Below are 18,713 nucleotides of genomic sequence, written 5' to 3' on the forward strand. Positions count from 1 at the left end.
ATTCAGACCATTTTCACATGGTAACTCTCCAACAAGTTCTCCCACTCCTCTGTCAGGGCGACTTTCTCACTACACTGGACTTGAAAGACGCATACTTTCATATTCCAATACACCCTGCTCACAGAAAGTACCTCCGATTTGTGGTGGACGGCCAACATTATCAGTTCAAGGTTCTCCCCTTCGGGGTCACAACCGCACCACGGGTGTTTACCAAATGCCTGGCAGTAGTGGCGGCACACCTCAGAAGACAGAACATTCACGTCTTCCCCTATCTGGACGACTGGCTCATAAAAGCCGCGTCCTACCACCAGTGTGTGCAGCATACAAACACTACAATCAAACTACTCCACCAGCTAGGCTTCACGGTGAACCACCAAAAGTCCCACTTGATACCGTCTCACACAAAACAATTCCTCGGTGCCACTATAGACACCTCAAGAGCCATAGCCTATCCCAACTCAGCCAGAATCGCAAGCATACAAGTCTTGCGCCAAAGATTCCTTCTTCAGCACTCTCTCCCAGCAAGAGTGTTCATGAAACTAATAGGGATGATGGCATCTTGCATCTTCATAGTGCCTCATGCAAGACTTCACATGCGTCCACTCCAAGAGTGCCTAGCACGCCAGTGGAACCAGGCCCAGGGACAGCTGACGGATCTGGTGTTGGTGGACGGTCGCACCCATCGCTCTCTGCAGTGGTGGAACACCACAAACCTTTCCAAAGGGCGCCCGTTCCTGGACCCGGTTCCTCAGGTGATTCTAACAACGGACGCATCGCTCTCCGGCTGGGGAGCGCACCTATTACACCTCACAGTGCAAGGTGTATGGACGCCACAACAGAGGTTACTCCACATCAATCATCTGGAGTTATTGGTGATCTTTCTAGCCCTAAAATCGTTTCAGAAACAAATCTCAGCCAAGGCAGTCCTCATTCGCACAGACAATATGACTGCAATGTATTATATTCAAAAACAGGGGGGGACACACTCTCCCCAGCTCTCTCGCTTAGCACAGAGCATATGGAGATGGGCAATCCCACAAAAAATCTTTCTCCTGGCACAGCACGTCCCAGGTATACAAAACACCATGACAGATCTGCTCAGCAGACAAACACAGCAAATGAACGAATGGGAACTACATCCACAAGTTCTTCACCCATTCTTTCACAAGTGGGGGCATCCTCAGATAGACCTCTTCGCCACCCACGAAAACAAAAAATGCCCAAGCTTCGCCACCAGATACCCACACCCATTGTCCAAAGGCAATGCGATATGGATGAACTGGTCAGGCAAATTTGCATACGCCTTTCCACCTCTCCCGCTAATTCCATTAGTGGTAAGGAAGCTACAACAGCACTCCCTCACACTCATTCTGGTAGCCCCAACATGGGCCAGGCAGCCGTGGTACACCACACTACTACAGCTCTCGGTGGTACCACATCAAAAACTGCACCTGTCCCCATGCCTCCTAACCCAGAACCATGGGGAAATCAGGCACCCAGACCCAGCTCAGCTCAACCTTGCGATCTGGCTCCTGAAATCTTAGAATTTGGAAACCTTAACCTTCCCCCTGATTGCATGAACATTATCAAGGAAGCCAGACGTCCTACCACTCGAGCATGCTATGCCGCAAAGTGGAAGAGATTTGTTGTTTACTGCCGTAACAATACAATCAACCCTTTAGATGTATCCATACAGCACATCATATGCTATCTGCTCCATCTTCAAAGGTGTAACCTGGCGTACTCATCCATCCGTCTACACCTAGCAGCAATTGCTGCTTACCTGCAAAACAGACAGCATTTATCACTTTTCAGAGTACCTGCTATTAAAGCCTTCATGGAAGGCCTTAAAAGAGTAATTCCACCCAGGGCACCACCCTCACCTGTGTGGAATCTAAACGTAGTTCTTACAAGACTAATGGGTCCACCTTTCGAACCAATGCATAAATGTGAGCTACAGTTCCTTACTTGGAAAACAGCTTTCCTCGTAGCTATCACTTCCCTTAGAAGGGTTAGTGAGATACAAGCGTTCACTATACAAGAACCCTTTTTACAGATACATCACAGCAAGGTGATACTTCGCACAAATCCAAAATTTCTGCCCAAGGTCATTTCCCCCTTCCATCTTAATCAATCGGTGGAATTACCGTTTTTTTTCTCGCAACCTCAATCTGTTGCGGAAAGGGCTCTACATACACTTGATGTTAAAAGGGCTTTACTGTACTACATACAAAGAACGCAACCTTTCAGAAAGACTAAACAGTTGTTTGTCTCCTTCTCTCCACCACATAAAGGCAACCCCATCTCAAAATCAGGGATAGCTAGGTGGATTGTAAAGTGCATACAAATTTGCTATCACAAAGCAAAAAGAACATTATCTGTTCCACCTAAAGCCCACTCTACAAGAAAGATAGGGGCTTCTATGGCTTTTCTAGGGAACATACCCTTAGATGACATCTGCAAAGCAGCCACATGGTCAACACCGCACACCTTCACAAAACATTACTGTGTAGACGTGCACTCCAAACAACAAGCTAGTGTGGGCCAGGCTGTACTAAAGACACTATTTCAAACCACTGCAACGGATACCGGTGGTCGCCGCTAGGGTTGGGTACTGCTATATAATCTATGCACAGTGTATAATCTGCAGCTCATATGCCTCGAACGGAATATGCTACTTACCAGTATGCATCTGTTCATGGCATGTAGAGCTGCAGATCTATAAACGCCCACCCGCCTCCCCGGCTACCTGTATCCGTTCCAGTCTATCTTATTTAGATACAACACACATGGGTTTCTTACTATTATCACTACGCTCCATCTTTTCCCTGCTGGCGAAAAACAATCTTAGGATGGAGCCGAAGCCCATGCGCAGTACGGACCGAAGGAGGAGTCACCGAACTCGTGACTTCCAAGGACTGTCCAAGAAGAAAAACAAACTGCAAAAATCCGGGCCCAACACCAGATGGCGATCTATGCACAGTGTATAGATCTGCAGCTCTACATGCCAAGAACAGATGCATACTGGTAAGTAGCATATTCCTTTCTGAATAAATGTGTTCTCAAAGGAAACGTTTGAAACATAAAAATAATTTGTAATCTACTAACAGGATCCATTTGAGCTCTGAGATATGCTGGAGTTATCCGCTGCCCGTCTCACTTAGAAGCCCAGCAATTCAATTGCTGTTCAAACCTATAAGCTTTACAGAGAGGGCTCGTGCCCCTTTTTAAGGGAATTCAAGTTTAAAAAAAATTGAAATGCGCCGTTTTGATTGTTACTTTATTTGTCCCAAAAGCCTCAGCTGTAGATTGAATGCTGTTAAAGTACATGAGTAGTGCTTACTATGTATAAAGCTTGTTAAGTGTTATGGTGCACACGCTCTGTCTTTTCTTTCACGTTGTGCTGATGTTTGAGGAAAAGTCAGCCAATTTTACGGCTACACAGTGGAGGAGATAGAGGAAAACTAGATACAGCTCCTAGATACAGCTCCCAGAAGCCCTTGCAGTTTTTCTTTGCTATAGTTGGCAGGCTGACACTGCAGAAGTCTCAATTGATTTACATTTTAATCAGGTCTTCATACCAGCTGCCAGGTACAGTGCGTTACCTCCCGTCGCACCATATCCAGACCAGCACATGGAGGAGTTCCAGTGTTTCTTCGGTTGGTTCACTGTTTCCTCTTCTCTTCTGCCTCTTGGCTTTACATTAACCGGCCTGCCAGTTATTGAGTTCGTTGTGTTCCATTTTATTTGTTTTGGTTAATAGTTCAGCGTATGCAGCTTTCCCCGTGGACACCTGATATATTTTTCTGAAGTAAGGTGGGGGAGACTGCGACCGGTGTGGAGCGGAGGCCTGCTGTGGGACAAGGAAAGAGATGAAATTGGTAGAACAAAAACAGAGGGGGTGAGAAAGATATAGGAAAGTGAGTTACGTATGTAGGGAAGAGCAGTTTAGTGTATAATATAAAGGACAACAAATGCCTTGACTAGGCTCAGAGCACCTCTTAAAGAACCAAACCAAACACCGAAGAGGAAATTGAGTGCCAACCTACTTCTAGAATTAGCATCTCTTCCGAGCTTGCCTTAATTTAATGTGAGAAGGAATGAGCAAGTAGTGTGCAAAGGAACTTGAGAGGCAAAACAAAGACGACAAATACAGAAAGAGGTGTTTGGATAAACGTATAACAGGGTCAGGAGGGTTGATAGATGGAGAAAAGATGTGCCTTGTCATAAGAGGAAGAAATTCAAAGGCTGGAGAAGGAAGAAATGAAAGGGCAAGGGGCAGGTTTGAGAGAAACACAAGGTGAATGTAGTTAGAGAAGGAAGAACAGTGAGAACGTGTAGGGCAGAAACAAAGAGGAATGGGCTGGAAATGAAAAAGAGCAGAGGGAAAGATGGAGGAGATTCAAGGAAAGAAGTTAGGAAGGAAATGAGCTGAGAAGGTGTACGAGGGAAACGAAAAGAAAGGAGGCAGAAGTAGGAGATAATATATACTAAGGACAGGAAGAGATACAGAGGTAAAGAGCAGAGCATAGGTGATTGATGGAGAGGAGATGCAAAATAGGTAGGAACAGAGGTAAAATGTGTAAGGGAAATGGCGAGAAAAAAAGGCAAGTAGGTGTTATGGCAGAGAGCCGGGGATAGAGTAAGAAGTTATAGAAGGGAGATGGAGAGGAAAACGTTGAAAGGGATAAGGGAGGAGGTATAGGAGCGAAATGCAAGGAAGAAGGTGGAATGAAATGGAACAGTCTAGGGCATATACAGGGACAGTGAACAAAATAGGGTCGCAACAAGAGATACATTATTTGAGACAGATGGAGAAGGAACGGGACAGAACGGAATAGAAAATGCATAGAGAGGAAAGAGACAAAAGGATGGGAGAAGGATGTCAAAAGTATAGGAGAAAGAGATGGACGGGTAAAGAAACACAAAGAGCAAGAAGGAAGGAGGCAGAACAGAAGCAAGGAAATTTAAAGCAGTGAGGGAGGTTGAAATACATAAAATGGAAAAGGAGCCGGTGAGGAGGGAATGGAAAGGGATAACAAGGTGCATGGGGGAGACTCTTAACTTCTGACTCTTGTGAGTATTCTGTTTCTGCTCTAGTTTTTCCCCTCCTTACTGTCCTTGATGTCTCTCTTCCTTTACCCACAGGCTGTCTGGGCCTGAGATATCGCCCAGTTCATTTCAAGGTCTGCCGTCCCCATTCTTCCAAGGCAGCCGCGGGGTGCAGGATCCTCCCAGCAGTGGGCCCGGTGCAGCTGGCAGCTGGATGCAGCAGCCTCTCTTCCATGTTGGGGATCCCTCACATACTTCGGTGCACCCATCCCCTCCATGGCTTCCTCCTGTCTGGCATGGAGATGTTCCTCTGACTGTGCTGGAAAACTCACTAATGGAAGAGGAGATGCTGCAGGCTGGAATTGAGGCTTCTCTGCAGCAGAGTGGATTAGAAGACCCTGAACTGAAGCTGCCCAAGTCCTCGGTCTCTGCACTTCGGTAAGTTCACCCGCTTCTGTGGGAAGATGAAAGCTGAGAATGGAAAGGGGCCTCAAAAGGGTATGAGTAAAGAGGAACTTCCAAGCAATCCATTCTTTCAGGCTTTGAGTGCCCCACAATACAAAATCACAGAATCTTCATCTAACTTCTTTCAAGATAATCAGCCGAACGTTAACACTTGGCAGCCCCCATCATTCTCCCTTCTTTCTACTCTCAGACACATTCAAGTGCAAACGAGATGCATGTTATTTTGCTAGTTTATGTGTTTGCATTGACAAGAGTTCTCCAGATAAGGTCGCAAAGAATCCCATTCCTCTCTTCCACATGAAATGTTTCAGACAATAGCACAGACTTTAAAGGTGGCACTCCCACATGTTGACGTTCACCTATTGTGGTCGGAGAACGTGACAAGTTACATTGGGAAAATTATTCATTTTATTTTTGGAGTTTTATTTCTAAATATATATAGTGTGGGCTAGACCCAATGGAGGTCAAAGCGCTTTGCTTACTATTCACTTCAGCCCGTAATGCCGACTGGCATGTAGGGCAGCAATAAAGGGCCTCCACTTCTGTCTGTCGTGGGCAAGTTTCAGTATGGTGCCCCAGCTGTGGTTCAGGGTCTTCGTTCCTGTTTCCACAGTTCGTCTCCAGGAGTTCTTTGGCCTGCCTCTCTTCCGTTTACTCACTGGTCCCAGTGGAGAGCTGTTCTTGTAGCGGAGTCTTGTTCTTTTCTGATAGTGTGTTCTATACATCTCTATCTTTTTCTCATAATGACGTTGTCCATGTTCTCTTGCTTGCATCAGGTGAGCAGTTGGAGATGGTTCACAGCAAGAAAATGTGAAAGAGTCTTCTCAGGTTACTAGTGTGGAAGGCCGACATTCTTGTGATGTTGCTTTTCATCATCGGACAGCATTCTGATCCATACCAGAGTGTGGACAAAACGCAGCTCTGGTAAAGCCTCAGCTTGGTGTTGGTGCTGTAATGAGATGACCTGCACACTTTGTTCGGCATCCTGAAGGCATTCCTGGCTTTTCTTTAGTCTGTTCTTGATGTCACTGCCTGCCCCTCCATCATGTGTGATATTACTGCCTTGGTAGGGGAACTCCTAAGTCATGGCTAGGTCGTTTCAATCCACCGTTGTTGGTGAAATCTTTGGGATGTTGAGTGGAATGACTTCTGATTTCTTCGTGTTGATCTTCAGGCCCATTTGCTGTGCATAACTGTTGAGGCGAGACATCTTTTCTTGCATATGCTGGTGTGTGTGAAAGAGCAATGCTAGGTCATTTACATACTCAAGGTCCATTGTAGAGAATAAGGCCTATCTAATGCCTCTGCCTTGGTCTTCAGTTGTGCATTGCATCACCCAGCCAATGACTAGGTTGAAGAGCGATACTGACATCACGTATCCCTTTCTTACACACTTTCATGATTTCGAAGCTATACTCCCTATGTCCCACCTTGCGGGTAAAATTATCATAGAAGCTCCTGACGAGAAGAATTAGCTGCAGCGGTATGCTATATGTTCTTTGTGTATTCCAGAGGTTGTTGTGGTGGATACTGTCAAATGGCTTTCTCCGAATCAGTGAAGTTGATGTATAGTTGCCTCTGCCAATGTTGTATAGTGTAAGGATCTAATCAACACACCTTGTAGAACGCAACCTCTTCTTTTCCAAAACGCTTGTCCACAGCATCAGAAATGCACCATATAATGATTTTTGCCAGGATTTTACTTGGGATTGACAGAACAATGATTCTATGCCAGTTGGTTAACGCTCCCTTCTTTGGAATCTTGACGATGATGTTTTGGTTCCAGTCATCTGGTACTTTCTTTCCCAAGCAAATGGATGTAAACAATGGTTGGATGATCTTGGCTGATGTTTGAGGGCCTGCCTTGAACATTTTATTTATTTATTTTTATTTATTTATGGTATTTGTAGAGCGCATCACTCATCCCGAGGGATATCACGGCGCTTAAGCCATATCATATCTTGGCCAGGAGCTTCTCCGCTCTTGAGAGATTGGATGACAGTAACAATTTGTTCTGTCTGTGGTGGGTCGGTGTTCACATCCAGGTGTGTCTCAGCTTCTTGGATCGCCTCTTCACTTGTTGGTCCTAGTCTGTTCAAGACTTCATTGAAGTGCTCGACCTAGTGCGATTCCAGCTCTTTCTCTGTTGCTTGCCCATGATAGGGGTGTTGTAAATTGCACAAGATTTACCACTGACTATCTTCGAGATTTTAAAAACCTTCCTTCTGCCTCCTCTTCTTGGCTGGCTTGAAGTGTTCTAGGAGCTTGCTTGTCTCAGTGATTTAGAAAGCTATGCTGTAGGGAGCTTAGTCTCCTGGTCGGGTTGCCCAAGACGGGCAGGTTAAAGGGTAGAGACCAGACGAAGCGCAATCTACTTGTCTTCCATGTTGGGTGTTGGACACAATGCTAATAAACTTGTCCCATAAAAAGCATTTGTTACGGAAGTGGCAGCAAGAACCACTAAATCTTCTGCTCACGAGGGACTTTCAGAGTCTTTGCATGAGACATATATGATTGAATGTAGTCAAAGCCGCAAGGAAATGACTCTCAGGATGCCGAACGTTCTGAGCGCCAGGTGCTAGATCAGAATCTTATCCTGTAACATACAGACTATTTATGATAGAGGAAAGTTGGTTCAAGTAACTTCCGAGATGAGGGGCTACAACCTGCACATCCTGAGGGTCAACATAACTAGGTGGAACCTTCCTGGTAGGTCGCTCCCCCCCCCCGCGCTGCAGCTCCGCCTGCACCCCCGCTGAGGTGTACTGATCGCCGCCGAAGTCGAGGCCAGCTGGTTCACCCCGGAACTCCTCGCCTCAAAGCGCACCTGCCAGGAATTGGAGAACATATGGCATAGCGACAAGACGCTGGACAGCCGCACTGCCCACAAAGATGCCATCCGCAGCCACCACCACCTCATCAGGACCGCCAAAAGGACCTCCTTCACAGACCGCCTTGACAACAACGCACACAACAGCAAGGAGGTCTTCAACATTGTGAAGGAACTGTCCAACCCCAGCGCCAACGACATCCCGCCATCGCAAGCCCTGTGCGACTCCCTCCCCACCTTCTTTCACCGAAAAATCACCGACATCCATGACAGTTTCAAACCCCGGATAACCCCTACGGGCCTCGCCGCACCGGACCCACCGCACCCCACCGTCCAAGACTCCCCGACAACCTAGGCCAACGTGAGCATCGAGGACACGATCAAGATCATGGGCACAATCCACTCCGGATCCCCGTCCGACCCTCTCCCGCACCACATCTTCAACAAAGCCAGCAATTCCATCGCACCCCACCTGCGCAACATCATCAACCTCTCCTTCGAGACCGCTACATTCCCTGAGAACTGGAAGCATGCAGAGATCAACGCCCTACTGAAGAAACCCAAGGCGGATCCAAGCGACCTCAAGAACTTCCGGCCCATCTCCCTGCTTCCGTTCCCAGCAAAGGTCATCGAGAAGATAGTTAACATCCAGCTCACCCATCACCTCGAAGACAACAACATCCTGGACCCCTCCCAATCAGGATTCCGCAGCAACCACAGCACCGAAACCGCCCTCATCGCCACCACAGACGACGTCAGGATCCTTCTAGACAACGGTGAGACGGCGGCCCTCATCCTCTGGAATCTCTCCGCTGCCTTCGACACCGTCTGCCACCACACACTACGTACGCGCCTCCAAGACGCAGGGATCCGGGAGAAGGCCTTGGACTGGACCACCTCCTTCCTCTCCGGCAGAACTCAGAGAGACCGCCTCCCCCCCATTCTGGTTCGAGGCCTCCGAGATCATCTGCGGCGTCCCATAGGGATCCTCCCTCAGACCCACACTGTTCAACGTCTACATGGCACCACTAGCACGCATCGCCCGACAGCACAACCTCAACATAATCTCCTACGCCGACGACACGCAGCTGATCCTCTCCCTCACCAAGGACCCTCTCACCGCCAAACCCAACCTCCACCAGGGAATGAAGGCCGTCGCCGACTGGATGAAGGAAAGCCGACTTAAGCTGAACTCAGACAAAACGGAGATCCTCATCTTCGGGTCCAACCCCTCAGCATGGGACGACTCCTGGTGGCCCGCATCACTGGGGACCCCCCCGGCCCCTACCGACCACGCACGCAACCTGGGAGTCATCCTCGACTCGAAACTCACCATGACCAAACAAGTCAACGCAGTCTCCTCCACCTGCTTCAACACCCTCCGCATGCTCCGCAAGATCTACAGATGGATCCCGACAAACACGAGGAAAACAGTCACCCAGGCCCTAGTCAGCAGCAGACTCGACTACGGAAACGCCCTCTACGCCGGAGCCTCGTCCAAGCTTTCGACCAGTAGCAGCAGCACCCTCTCCCCCCACCCCCCCCAGCGCCTTGAAACCCTTGCGGGTATGTAGCGCGCTTTACAAATTAAGTGATTGATTGATCTGGCAGATTAAAGACCACAACAGGAGGAATTATACTGTTCTTGGGAAGGGACGATGACCAACATCACGAAGGAGTAACTATCATCCTGAGCAAGGGGACAAAGAAATGCCTAATTGAGGGGAAACTAGTCAATAGCAGACTCATGACAGTCAGGTTTAAAGGCAGACACATCAGAAACCACCATTATCCATTACTATGCTCCAACAAATGACACAGAGGAAACAGTCAAGGAAATATTCTACAAATAGTTGCAACCTGAGCTTGAAACCATGCCAACAATCTGAAGATTGTGATGGGAGACTTGAATGCTAAAGTGGCAAATGACAACAGGAACCATGACTGAGCCATGGGAAAGAAAAGTTGTGGAACAATTAGCAACAATTGAGAAAGACTGTTGAAATTTTGTGCCACATATGATCTGGTCATGGGCAGGGACTCTCTTGATATTCACAAATGAACTTGGTGCTCATCCAGTGGCATAGATAGAAATCAGACTGACCACTTGATGATAAGCCGCACCTTGAGATGCTCACTGCAAGACGTTAGAGTGAGGAGGGCAGCTGACGTCAATAGTAATCCCCATCGAGTGACCGCTCGTATGAAGCTGAAGCTCAGAAAAACAGAACTCCAAACATCAGGATGACAGCACTTCGATGTGGCAAAATTACAGAACCCCAAGACCGAGTAGACATTCATTCCTACAAATCAAAAACAGGTTCCAACTCCTGGTAGGCACGGAAGATACGTCTGAGTCAGACGCAGTCAGCAAGAAATGGGAAGGAGTCTCTTCAATATATGTGAACCATACCTGGGGTCCATGACAACGCAGAGGAAAGAATAGATAAAACAAGACACATGGCAAGCTATTAAAGGCAGGACGACGGCAAAAAGGAAACTCATTGAGGCCAAATCTGAGAGTCTGCCGGAGAAGTACAAGCTGCTCTTTCATATAGAAAAATACACAGGACTCAACGTTTTATGCCCAAAATCGGAACCTGAGTATACTGTAAAAATAAGACAATTGGTTCCATGGGTCACATTCATAAACTCTCATGAAGGTAAAATAGAAGAGTCCTCTCAAACATTAGATATCAACATTGACCATAATATTTATTCTCCCAGGAGGTGCTTTTTAGATAAAAAAAAAAGTGCAGACAGGGCAGTGCTCATAGGTGCTTTGGTGTGAACAATAAAATATGAGGCATATATGCAAATAGGGATAGCCACAATTCTGATGCCCAGTTCGGTACAAATACTGATTCTGAATTTGATCCTATATATGCTGAATAATCGCTACTCCAGTGGTGACGTTTCGATCCACACCCTAATTTCAGTGGGTCGAGGACACGTACAAGCAACAGTACATACTCCGACGACACCCAGCTGATCCTCTCCCTGACCAACGACCCAGCCGCCGCCAGAACCAACCTCCACGAAGGGATGAAAGACGTAGCCGAGTGGATGACGACCAGCCGCCTGAAACTGAACTTAGACAAGACGGAAGTCCTCATCCTGGGCTCCTCGCCCTCCGCCTGGGACGACTCATGGTGGCCCCCCGCCCTGGGCACCGCACCCAAACCGACAGACCACGCACGCAACCTGGGCTTCATCCTGGACTCCTCCCTCTCCATGACCAGACAAGTCAACGCCGTCTCCGCGTCCTGCTTTAACATCCTGCGCATGCTACGGAAGATCTTCCGGTGGATCCCCACCGAGACTAGGAAGACTGTCACCCAGGCCCTCGTCACCAGCCGACTGGACTACGGCAACGCCCTCTACGCCGGAACCACCGCCAAGCTCCAGAAGAGACTCCAGCGGATCCAGAACGCCTCAGCCAGACTCATCCTCGACATCCCCCGACGCAACCACATCTCCGGACATCTGAGAGACCTGCACTGGCTCCCCGTCAACAAGAGAATCACCTTCCGTCTCCTCACCCACGCACACAAAGCCCTACACGACCAAGGCCCGAGCTACCTCAACAACCGCCTCAACTTCTACGCTCCCAAACGCCACCTTCGATCGACCAACCACGCCTTCGCCGCCGTCCCCCGCATCCGAAGAGCGACAACAGGAGGAAGGTCCTTCTCCTACCTGGCCGCCAAGACCTGGAACACCCTCCCGACCGACCTTCGCCTGACCCAAGACCACCTCTCCTTCAGGAAGAAACTCAAGACCTGGCTGTTCGAGCAGTAGCGGCACCTTACCCCCCCCGAAGCGCCTTGAGACCCTCCGGGTGAGTAGCGCGCTCTATAAATGCCTTGATTGATTGATTGATTGATTACATAGAAGCAAACAGAGAAGTTAAAAGAATGACAAGAGCGGACGTTCAGGTGACTTTACATAGGACCATTTACAATTCATAAGCATCCACTTTAACTATAGTAGATTATTATAATGATAGGTTTAAGGTAGCAGGTTACATTTAGTCAAAAACAACTATTCTTTTGCAGGCAGTTCAAATAAGTGTTCACAAAAAGGCCAAAATAACTGTTGGAAGCAGGTGTCCTGACATAATTTACCCTTTTGATAGGCAGAAATACCCAGGTTGTATGACGGAAACATGCAGGCGATTATATCACATGCCTTAACAACGTGATCTTTACTATGACTGCGTCTGTACAACGGATGTCTTTACAACAAATTTTGTTGTAAAGGCATGATTGGTAAAGGCATTTGCGTGGTAAAGATCACACCTCAGCCCTGCAAACGACCGTTCCCTTCAGCCACAAAAATTACCCCGACCCTTAGCCCTAAAATGCAGCCCTAAAAACTACCCTGATCCCAGCACCCCGCCCTGAGCCCTGAAACCTACTCCCAGCCCTAAAAACGACTCCGACCCCAGCACACCACCCTGAGCCTTAAAACCCAGCCCCAGCCACAAAAACAACCTCGACCCCAGTCCTAAAAGAACTCCAGCCCCCCGCCCTGAGCCCTAAAACCAACTCCCAGCCCTAAAAACTACCTCTCCCCCCTGCCCTGAGTCTTAAAACCTGGCACCCAGCACTACTTACCAAGTCTCGTCCCAATCCTTTCATTCTCCCCACCCATCTCCCCTGAATCTAGAGTACTGGCTGCCTTTACCACACATGTGCATGGTAAAGGCAAGCATGGTAACGCTTGCGCGGTAACGGAACGTGGGGCTCCGTCCACGTTGTAAATGCCGTTTCCCAAATACCCATCAACGGGGAGCCACCACCTATCTTCAGTACATGCAGCTGGAACTAAAGCAAACCAGATAGGGGTCCAGTGATTCACACATCTCCATTGTTCCATGCCAACTAATTATAGATATGAATCTATAGGTAATTAAATTGTATTTGATTGATTTGCCAGGGCAAAATTAGCGCGAAAATAGTGAAAGGTGTGATCAGTGGTCATTTTTACAGCTTACATTGCAGATGACTGAGACTCTGGGGTGTGGTCTAGATGATGTTGAGATAAGCAGATTCCAAGTAGCTGCCTCCAGGGGATTATTTGTGTAGATAGGATGGCCAAGAGGGTCCACCATGATGAGCGTGGCAAACCTGACCTCCATCTCTCACATGGGGAAAAGGGGAGCGGCACAGGGACATCTTCCATGGTGTCCCCAAATCTACTTGGCCTGTGTCCCCTTTCAGCCAACCAAGCACTCCTGAGGTGCACCCACAATGGCATAGAACCCGACATCAGTACTGAGGGGGAAGGGCTGTGTAGCCCCCGAGTGTTCTATGGCTCGGCCAACTATTATTAAGACAGCCTATGTCTTTCAGCAGGCACTTGCTGTGTTCTCAAATACAGGGGAGGTCAATAGGGCACCGTCCATTTGTCTCCATTGGTAGACTATATGCCATGCAATGACGCTGTCCAAGTAGGAAAGTTAGGCCGCAATAAGTCCTTAGTACAGTTCCCACCATTGTACAATTTAAAAGAAATTCAGCTTTCCTCCGAATGAATGGGACTTGGTGCCCCACAATGCGGGAGGCTAGCCCGAGGCAATGAGAACACCAGTGGTTGCTGGTGTAGCTTAACGCAATAGACGGGTAGTTCAATTTGGTTTCCGTAGCAGTCCACCAAGGGCCACAAGGCCAGATTTCTTGAATAAATCAAATGAGCAATATTTCTTTCTCCTAGAAGACGCAGAGGATCCTCCATTTCTACCCATATGGGTAGGTGATTCTGGGACATTGTTTTATTGGCCATATGGTGCTTAAAAACGTATTGGGATTGATTGTTGGACAGGCATGTAATCTCTGTGAAGCTTAAGTAAAGCTAGTGCGAACAGTTTAGGTTCTGCTAGTGTGACTTGCACACTGGAGCAGACCATTTATGTGAGTACACGGTCCAACACACCCTGGTTAGGTCTTGGATTAAACACGATTGCTACTGAGTATTTATTAGAACTTTATACTTCACTCATTAGAAACAGTAATTATCACAATAGGGGATAAACCTGTCTTAGACCAATCACATGGCAAACAACTGTAGAACTATCAAGTTAAGTAAACTAATTTGTCCATGGAGTTTTGCCATCTTGTTTGTGGGCAGCAGAGTTTAAGAACATACTACATCCAATTTGATGCGTGGGGATTTTTCTCAAGATGAGTAATAGCGCAAAGATAAAATATCCACAGAGAAATATCCAGCAGTAAAAATATAAAATGTAAGTGACTTTACAGGTAGGTTCTTCTATTTTTTTAAATTTTATTGAAGGGTTCAATAGAGTGAAGACCTGTCCCCATGTGAGCCTACAGGGTTCTCCATATCCATCTTGAATGGCTGCTGCAGGTCATCAAGGAATGGAGGGCTGAGTACTTGATAGTCATCTTATCTTTTCCCGAATTTGTCTGTATTCAGAGTGAGGGGTTCAGGATATCTTCCCTGGATAATTCTTCTTCGTCCTTCTTAAAGACATGGGCGAGAAGCGAGATAACCACATTTACCAGCTTATCTTTAATGCGGAAGAGGGCCTGTGCAGACTCTTCTTGGTTCTTTACCCAAAGTATGCATAAAAAAGTGTCAATGAAAGTACTCAGAGTCGAGGGCTTTAATTATATAGTTGTGCTACAGATGTTTTTTACATGTGTTATCAGATTTAAATGGGCCATGGACAGTCCCCTCATATGTTGGGATTCAACATATATTCTTAATTATGATGTAGAAACTCCCAGTGTAGGCCTTTGGTGCTCACTTTATGGAATAAGCGTGTCTGAGCTACTACAAAGATAAAACAGGGACCTGCTAGGGTCTTTCGGACCCCTCTTTTTTTAATGTTCCTATCTGTCCCATTCCTGTGGATGTATCGCTTTGCTTACCTTACATAGAGTTTTGCCCCCTTGTGGTGAGAGAGTCTTTTCTTTTCTGGAATTAAATCAGGGTTTGTGATTGAGTGGTGGAATCACAGGAACATTAAAGAAGAACTGTTCTCCTAATCTAAAGAAGAAAGGGCCTATCCTCGGTGGAGGAGAGCGAAAGACTCCATGTTGTGCTGCCACGTGTGTCGCCACTGGAATACTCCTTAGGGGTCAGGGCACTGTTCTGTAAGGGGTCTCCCAATGAGGCTAAGGGAGATAGGCACTGCATGAAGCTGTGTGGTAGTTTTAGAAGAGGCGTTTTTGCTTTTACGGGGGGGTTTTGCATGCGTAGTTGCAGCTGCTGTTGGTAAGGTGGATCTCAGAGGAGCCAGAAGGCTGTGACTCAGATGGAGGGACCCAGTTTCTAGGGGGTGCTAGGTGTGTCTTTGACTAGGGTAAGGAGGTGCTCGGACCTGAGAACCTTTCTCCAAAGAAGAGGATGCTAGGAAGCGACAAAGCAGTTTGGCCCCACTGCAGGCTCATTTATACTACGAGGAGCAACAGTAAGTTGTTAGTACTATGATCTCTAATAATTATAAATAAATCAGTATAGCGTTGATAAGCAGTAAAAAAGAGAACTAGCTCATAAAATGCTAGTTACGTGTTCTTTTTTGCTGCTGTTGGTTCGTGTCTGGTAAAGATAAATTATTTCCTTCAAATTTCCGAACAATGCAAAACTGGTTCATTTTTTCATTGTTTTAATCACGTAAAACCACTGTTTTTTCACTTTTTCTCTTACTCCCTCTTCCCACCCTAGATTGCAGCAGCTTGAGAAGATGGGCTTCTCCACCCAACAGGCGGTGGTGGCCTTGGCAGCGACAGGCAAGGTGGAGGGTGCAGTTTCGCTGCTGGTTGGAGGTCAGGTGGGAGAGGAAGCTGTTGTGACAACAGATGCAAAGTTGCACTTCTCTGGAGAGCACAGAGAATCAGAGAGACTTTCCAGACTTCAGGACCCTCATAATCTGACTGGAGATTAAGGATGTGCACTACTGTTGGACAACATTGTGGTCAAGAAGCCGCAAGAAGAGGGGCCTCAAGACCATCTATAATTGTGCTAGGAGAGGAAACCATTAAAGAGATTTAGGGAACTGATGGAGGTAGAGACCAGCGTAAGGAAAGGTAATAGAAGTGTTACCAGCATTTGTAAAGTGACTGCAATAATGGCGCTTTATTTCAGTGCTTCACTGAGGTTAACAAACCCCGCATGGAGCCTTAGATGTTATCTTCATCACACGCTGCTTAATTCAGATAGGTGACACATGGGATAGAAGGAGACAGTAGCAGAACGTCTGGCCTATAACACAAGTAATGCTTGTGTGCCCTATTTTCTTTCATGCTGTGTGTGCATAAAAAATAATCAGTGTCTTTTAAAAACATTTCTTGTACCGACATGGAGATAGATGCCTCCTCAGCTGACTCCAATCACTTAGACAAGAGTTGGAATTCCCAAGTCGCCGCTGACCACCCAATGCCCATGTGAGTTCCTCGAAACCTCCTTTAGCACCAGGGAAGGTAGGCGACTAAAGTGGGATTCACCGACAGCTCACGGCACGAAGTGAGGCACCAACAGCACATTAATATTGCTCAGGATGCAGGTGAGTCTACAAAACACTCAGACCACCCATGGCAAAGGTGAGATTTCCATGCTTCTGTAGGCTGCCCATGGCCCAGGTGAATTGATAACCAACGGCACTGGCCAGTCTTCGATCCTCCATCCAGGGTGTCTGCCAGGTCCACTCTCCCTGTACATGGCCCATATGTATTGCTGAAGACCCCTCTCACTGCTCAAGGCAGAGGTAAGTTTCCAAGGCACCTTCTACGTAAGCATGTAACACATTGGTACATGAGTCTCTCAAGTTCTCTCTGACTACCCACAGTGCCAAGCAAGTCTTCCCAAGCTTCCTCTGAAGTCCATAGTTCAGATGAGCACCCTAGGCCGCCAGGGCCTGCACAAGGCATTGTGACACTCCCCCGCTACCTCTGGCTCCTAGTAGCACAGATGAACCTAGCATACTCCCTCTGATGTCTGTGGCACAGATGAGTCTCCATACCTTAGACTGAACATGGTAGAGCTGAGACGTCCAGTTAAGGCTATAAATGAGAGGTCAGGGAAAGAATATTGAATTGATATCTGCATATGACATATGGGCAAGGAGTAACAGAGTCCTCATAAAGGCAGCTTTATCTCAACACCGGCGTCTTGGCCCATTGTCCTCTCATGGGTAAGTTCTACACAAGTGAAAATCAGAAGGAGGAGAAGGCACCATCAAACAATTAAGTCTTAGATAAAGAAGGTTTCATTGAACTTCTGGCCAAACTGCATCTCACTCAAAGGCACCCCCAAGAGAGGAATGTGGTGGCCCACATATTCTCCATGCATATTTCGGTGATCGAGGCATATCTGGAGTGGGCATTCTTTATTGCACAGTTGATAAAAAAAATTACAAAAGCTCATATATGCATATATAAGGAAATTAAAACCATTATAAATCAGCTAAAAATAGCGAATGAAGTAAGATTTCCAAGCTTTGTGCGTTTGGAGTAGATTGTGAGAACTAAAAAGATTGATATGGTTCATTTTCAACCGCTTCCTGACTTTTGGCCATAACAACTATTTTAACAAACCTTACTTTGCAGTTTTATATGTTTGCCGAACACTTAAAATATAAGTTGTTTGTTGATGAGACAGTTTTATCACGTTGAATTCTAGTTGAATTTGGGCCGCTGAGGTAGAAGAAGGGAGGGCGAAAACCCGCTTAAACAAGGTCCATTGGATTGTGTCCAGCCAACTGATCGCAGGTGCTGGGAACACCTCGCAGTTGGAGGCTAATGACAGCATGAACTTTGCCTTGATGACATCAAACGGGTTTAACTCAATTTGTTTGCCAGTATCAACAGATCAAACATGAAGGACGTTGCCTTGCTGGGCACAGCTCCCTGTTTGGAACGAGACCCCCAGGTATTTGTTGCAGGAGGTCTTCACAATCTGTCCTTTGTTCATTTGCCAATGACTTTTTGTGTTTTTGTTTACTAAAAATGAGGACATTTGATTTGTCATAATCTGTTGTCAGATAGTTATCATGTAGTTAGTTTTTAAGGCATTTACGATACCACTTGTTTAATAAAAATTTGTTGTATCATCTGCATGCAGAGGCATTGGATTTATTAAACCTTCAATCTTAGATGCACAAGCTCTGTGGTTAGCTAAAGCTTTAATGACATAAAAAATGTAGGGATTTAATAAGATTGGGGTTAAAATACAAAACTTTTTGAGGCCTCTTTTAATATATAGTTTCTTTTCAGGGATGTGTTGTTGCTAGGCTTCACCTGTATCCAGGTATTCATGTAGAATGACTGTTTGACCTTTACCAGTGTATGTTATATCACCTATGAACTCGGCTTGTACCAAAGTCTGTTTCTATTTATAT

At 46.7% G+C, this 18,713-nt stretch overlaps 1 protein-coding gene across 1 annotated transcript in view; it reads left to right on the plus strand.

The window, feature by feature from the left end:
- RHBDD3 (rhomboid domain containing 3) overlaps positions 1-18,427 on the plus strand; it is a 154,869-nt gene extending 136,442 nt beyond the window's left edge. Inside the window, exons 5-6 of the mRNA XM_085634476.1 lie at positions 5,149-5,490; positions 16,043-18,427. Of these exons, the coding sequence (XP_085490602.1) occupies positions 5,149-5,490; positions 16,043-16,262 (562 nt within the window). The 3' untranslated portion in view covers positions 16,263-18,427. The remainder of the gene's footprint in view (positions 1-5,148; positions 5,491-16,042) is intronic.
- Positions 18,428-18,713: the final 286 nt, after the last annotated feature.

The sequence above is a fragment of the Triturus cristatus genome, chromosome 11 (genome assembly GCF_964204655.1).
Source record: "Triturus cristatus chromosome 11, aTriCri1.1, whole genome shotgun sequence".
NCBI classification, from domain to species: Eukaryota; Metazoa; Chordata; class Amphibia; order Caudata; family Salamandridae; genus Triturus; species Triturus cristatus.